This window comes from Dromiciops gliroides, chromosome 2 (assembly GCF_019393635.1).
Source record: "Dromiciops gliroides isolate mDroGli1 chromosome 2, mDroGli1.pri, whole genome shotgun sequence".
Lineage (NCBI taxonomy): Eukaryota > Metazoa > Chordata > Mammalia > Microbiotheria > Microbiotheriidae > Dromiciops > Dromiciops gliroides.
Genome location: NC_057862.1, coordinates 189,387,960 through 189,393,916, shown reverse-complemented (window position 1 = coordinate 189,393,916; position 5,957 = coordinate 189,387,960). Strand labels below are relative to the sequence as shown.

General features: G+C 40.2%; 1 protein-coding gene across 1 annotated transcript; it reads right to left on the bottom strand.

The window, feature by feature from the left end:
• Window positions 1-5,062: 5,062 nt before the first annotated feature.
• LOC122743448 (inosine triphosphate pyrophosphatase-like) lies at window positions 5,063-5,748 on the bottom strand. The gene has a single exon (XM_043988399.1). It carries the CDS (start codon window positions 5,696-5,698, stop codon window positions 5,063-5,065), a length of 636 nt encoding a protein of 211 aa, XP_043844334.1. The 5' UTR covers window positions 5,699-5,748.
• Window positions 5,749-5,957: the final 209 nt, after the last annotated feature.

Here is a 5,957-nt window from a genome sequence, read left to right as displayed (position 1 = left end):
TCTCTCTCTCTCTCTCTCTCTCTCTCTCTCTCTCTCTCTCTCTCTCTCCCTCTCTCCCTATCCCCCTCCCTCTCCCTTTCCTTCTCCCCCTCTCTCTCCCCCTCCTTCTCCCCCTCCCTTTCACCTTCCTTCTCCCTCTCCCTCTCCCTCTTCCTATATGGCTATCTTGCTTCTATATCTGCCTATCTACTTATCAATTTACTGTCTATCCTTTTCCCTCTCTGTCTTTCTCTTCCTCTCAAAACCTGCAAATGATGTAGAATGAAAAGGCAGATCTCCAACTACAAATACCTAGTAGAAGAAATCAAAATCACTTAGGAACAAGGAAGACCATATTATCCCTATTGCCCAGTCTAGTGCTGGGGTTGTCCCAAACCTACTTTCAGTGAATCTACTGAACACTGACATCTTAATACTTTCATTCACTTTAAAAAAAATCAGTAATTATACCCATCTATGTAATAGTTTGATGAATACTAAACATAAAATAATAACAAATTATAACTTGTTCTAGGTTTCAACTGAATGTAAAGATGAGAAAACATCACAATAATAGAAACAAAATCTCCATTTATATAGTGCCTTAATGCTTTTTCATTGATTTATATACATTAGTTGTTTTTATGGTGAATAATAAGCTGGTTATCCATTTGTCTGCTTTGGGATTTTATTTCCACATCTGTACAGTGTGGGCATTGGACCTTTAATATCTTGTTCAGACCTAATCTTGTTATTTGATATTATGATGCCTATCAACAATGCTAAAGCTAGGCAAAATTGCAAAATGGTTAAAGTTTGTCATGAGAACTCCTTTATCTACCTTTTCTGTACTTATCCCTAGTTTGGTCAACCCTTTATTTAATTTATTCTTGGCCCCAGTACTCTGTGGTTACTGTTTTTAGGAAAGAAAACACAAAATGAAATTTTAAAATAGAGGCTGGATGACCACTATTTAAGGATATTCTAGAACAGGTTTGTAGTTTTATTAGAAGACCTCTAATGTCCCTTGTAGCCCTGAGATGTTGTGATTCTTTGAAGGAATTGGGTTAGATAATAACTATGGTGCCATTTTAGCTTTGGCATTTGATTAATTATGGGACTGTATTTCAATAATGTATTTGTAGAATTATTTCAATGTATTAATCCCTTTTGGAAGTATGTACATTCAAGGAAAGACACAGGAAGCCAGAATCCAAATGAAAAATGAATACACTCTTCTTATTTTTTTAGAATTTTATTTTCCCAAATTACATGTAAAATACAAATTTTGACATCAATTTTTAAAAAACTTTATGTTCCAAATTCTCTTCCTCCCTCATTCCCCCCACCTACCCAAGAACTCAAATAATTCAATATAAGCTGTACATCAGCAGTCAGGTAAAACATGTCTATATTACCTGGTTTGTGAAAGAAAATAGACAGAAGCAAAACTTCAGATAAAGGAAGTAACACAAAAACGTATGCTTCAATTTGTATTCAGATACAATCAGTTCTCTCTCTATAGATGGATTACATTTTTCATAAGACCTTCAGCATTGTCTTGGATCATTCCATTGCTGAAAATAACCAAGTCATTCATAGCAGATCATCTTAAAATATTGCTGTTATTTTGTATACAGTACATTTCACGTTGCATCAGCTCATGCAGTTCCTTCCAGGTCTTTCTAATAGCATCCTGCTCATCATTTTTAAATAGTAAACTATATTTATATAGTATTTAAAGAGAGATTACCTTACAATAAACACATGAGGTTGGTTATTACAACATCAGTAATAGATAACATTTATATAGTACCTTATATCTGACAAAGAAAATATTCTTAACAATAGTCTAGCAAAGTAAATACCATACATTTTGTCATCTTCATCATCAGTCCTGATCTTCAATCAATCCTTGTCAATCAATCCTCATCTTCATCCAATCATCATCTTCAACACCATCATCGTCATCTTACATTACTCTTGTCTCTGCTTCAAATTTTTATCCACAGTTTTTATTAACTGTTTCCCTACATCCTATTCTCCCCCGTTCTATTTGCTCTATTTTCTCTCTTCTTTTACCTTATCCCTCCTTGAAAATGTTTTGCTTCTGACTGCCCCCTTCCCCACTCTACCCTCCCTTCTTTCACCCCTCCCTCCTTCTCCCCTCCCCCTCCTACTTTCCTGCAAGGTTAGATAGATTACTCCACCCAATTGAATGTTCTCTCCTTGAGCCAACTCTGATGAGATTAAGGTTTTTGAGCTAATTCTGAGTGTAAGGTTCATTCACTGCCCCACTCCCCCACCCCATCTCTTCTCCTACACCAGCCCTTTCCTGCTTCTTTCATGTGAGATTTCACCCCATTCTACCTCTCCCCTTCCCCCTCCTCCAGTGCAATCATCTCCCCCCCTCAATTTTACCCTAAAGATGTCATCATGGGGCAGCTAGGTGACACAGTGGACCCAGGAAGACCCAAGCCCAAATCTTGCCTCAGACACAAGACACTCACCAACTCCTCAACTGCAGGCATGCCATCCAACCCTGACCACCCCACAAAAAGTTGATAAACAAAATATAAATGTTTTAAAGATATCTTCCCTTCATAATCAATTAGCACCTGTGCCCTATGTCTAAATTTACTACTATCATCTTCCCTCATACTGAGGAAGTTCTTATAAGTTAGAAGTATCAGCTTCCCATGTAGGAATGTAAACAGTTTAACCATTTAACATCCATCATGATTTCTTTTTCCTATTTACATTTTTATGCTTCTCTAGGGTCTTATATTTGAAAGTCAAATTTTCTATTCAGTTCATGTCTTTTCATCACAAATACCTGAAAGTGCTCTTTTTCATTGAAGTCCCATTGTTTCCCCTGAAAGATTATACACAGTTTTCCTGGGTAGGTGATTCTTGGTTGTTATACCAATTACTTTGCCCTGTGGAATATCACATTCCTTCTCTCTGATCCTTTAATGTAGAAGTTGATAGATCTTGTGCTATCCTGACTGTGCATCCACAGTGCTTGGATTGTTTCTTTCTGACTGCTTGCAATATTTTCTCCTTGACCTGGGAGCTCTGGAATTTGGCTATATTTCTGGAAGTTTTTGTTTTGGCATCTCTTTCAGGAGGTGATCAATGAATTCTTTCAATTTGTATTTTACCTTCTGTTTCTAGAATATCAGGGCAATTTTCCCTGAAAATCCCTTGGAAGATGATGCCTAAGCTATTTTTTTGATCATGGCTTTCAGGTAGTCCAATAATTTTCAAATTATCTCTCCCAGATCTATTTTCCAGGTCAGTTATTTTTCAAGAAGATATTTCACATTGTCCTCTATTTTTTATTCATTTGGATTGGCTTTATTGTGTCTTGGTTTCTCATAAAGTCATTAGTTTCCATTTGTCCAATCCTAATTCTTGGGCAATTATTTTCTTCAGAGAGCTTTTCCGTTTGGCTTTTCAAGCTGTTGACTTTTTTTGATGACTTTCCTGCATCACTCTCATTTCTCTTTCCATTTTTTCCTCTACCTCTCTTACTTTATCTTCAATGTCCTTTTTGAGCTTCTCTATGGCCTGAGACAAATTCGTTTTTTTCTTGGAAGCTTTGGATATAGGAGTCCTGATGGTGTTATCCTCTTCTGAGGGTGTACCTCGATCTTCCTTGTTACCAAAGAAACTTTCTACAGTCCATACCTTTTTCTGCCTGCTCATCTTGCTAGCCTGTTTCTTGACTTTTGACTCCTTAAAGTGGGGCACTGCATCCTGGATGCACTATCCCAAGCTTCACGGGGTCCCAGGGGGTAAGATTTAAGGAGAGGCATGTTCTCAGCTCACCTGGCCTGTGTTCTTGTCTGTAAATAACCACAGACTGCTTGCTCTTTAACCCAGAAACAAATCTGGTTCACTTTAGTTACAAGATCAGGCATGCTTGAGCCTCTACCCCACCTGTGACCACCACCAGAGACTGTGTCCTGTATATGAGCCTGGGAATAACATCAGAGTTTGACCTTAGTGCCAGCAGAGACCCTTATAATCCCTCCCCCAACTGCTAGACCCTCTCACAAAACTGTGAGCTGAGTTAGCTGCAACTGCAGCTGATTCAATGACTCTGGAAGTCTGAATGCATTCTCAATAGCGAATCTTTGTATTTGGAGTGAGGGACATAAATGTAGGTTAAAGTTAAGTCCAAGACAACTAGTCTCAGGTTCCACTCTTGACCTTCTCTCCCATTTGTGGTCTACACTTTTTATAGCAAATCTTTGTTTATAATACAACAAAAAAAATCAGCTTATCCTTATCTGGAGATAAAACCTTTTATAAAAGTACAGAGAGCAAATAAACAAGTTTTAAATAGAGCAGGAAACTCCTGAGGGTATTGATGCCACTTGACCAGGCAGTGGTGAGGCAAGGGAGAGAATTGTGAGAGGCTGGCGTTTGAAATTATTTGTAGAACCTTCCCTTGATGAGGCCAGTTAGGCAAGAGAGAGAGAGAGAGAGAGAGAGAGAGAGAGAGAGAGAGAGAGAGAGAGAAGGGGGGGATGGAAGCTATTCAACATTATTTGGGGTCTTTTGTATAATCTTCCCTTGGAAAAATTCCAAATCACTTACAGAAAGACCTTTGAGTCAAGAGTCATGATTCACACTTTGTAATAGAAGGACAGAAAGAAAATAGAAACATTTTGGTCAATGGTAGGCTATTTGAGATTTTGTCCATTTACCATATTTGGAGATTCTACTCCACTATTTTAGCTAACTTATTATAAGAAAGAGAAAAGGTCATCAACATTAGTAGGTAGGAAATCATTGTTAACCTTCAAAAGAGCACTTTACTAGAGTGATGGGATCAGAAGCCACCCTTCAAGGGATGAGGAGTAATTTGGGTGGAAGTTAGGGTGGTTGGTATGGACTAGCCTTTGTAGAAGCTTGTCATCGAAGCTGGCAATGGTAGGATTAAATGAAAGTTGTCAAGACTAGAGGAGACCTGAACATGCTTTTTTTTTTTTTTTTTTTTTTTTTTTTGAGACCAATTAAATACTTTAATCTGAGTGTCCGCTTGTCCCTCCGTGCTGGTCCTTGGGGTCCTTCACGCTGCTCCCTCCACTTCTCCACACTGTGGCACTCCATCCTCAACCCTGGGGGAGCCTGGCTGCAAGAAGTAGTTCTGTAGCTCACGGAGGGCTCGGAATCGGTGAGAAATGGTGTTCTTTATGGCTTTGGGCAGCTCGGCATACGTCTGATCGTAGCTATCAGGTTGGAAACAAGGGTCCCGACCAAAGTCTCGACATCCTCGCGGCTCCACGATCCGGCCAAAGGTCTGGCCCCTGAAAAGCTGTACAGGATCTTCTGGCCGGCCAGTGCTGAGTACAAATGTACAGAGTGCATAAACTGACTTGTCTTTAAAGCCCGCAAGCAGCTGGTAGAGACCTTCAGACTTTAACTTCTTCAGAAACCACTTTATGTAGGGGCCTGGGAGGCCGCCCAGGGCGTTGAAGCAGAGGCAGGTATCTTCCACCAAGACCGGCCATTGGACCTGTCTGGCTGCTTCCCGGCATTTCTGGATGGAAATCTCATCTGGTTCCCCTTGGTATTCCGGCAGGTCAATTTTCTGTGGGACCAAGTGGCAGGTGAACTTGTCTCCCAGGATCTGCACCACCTCTTCTAGTTTCTTAGCATTTCCAGTGACGAACACAACTTTCTTTCCCGCCAGCGACGCTGCCATCTGCTCTTCAAGCCATCCCGGCTCTCTCCCTCCAATCCGCGAGTAGCAATATTCGGACCAATAGGGAGGAAGCTGAACATGCTTTTAATGTAGCAAGGAGAGAGCTAGTGGAAAAGAAAGATTGAAGAGGTGGAGAGGAAGGACATGACCAATGGGGCTATACTGTAGATGATGTAGAAGGGGTGGAATCAAGGGCACAGGTAGAGGGTTTTGCCTTGACAAGGATAGAAGAGGCCCCCTTGTCCTCAGAGACTATAGC

Excerpts from the sequence above, each read along its gene's own strand:
- LOC122743448 (XM_043988399.1), bottom strand. The coding sequence starts at position 5,698 with ATGGCAGCGTCGCTGGCGGGAAAGAAAGTTGTGTTCGTCACTGGAAAT.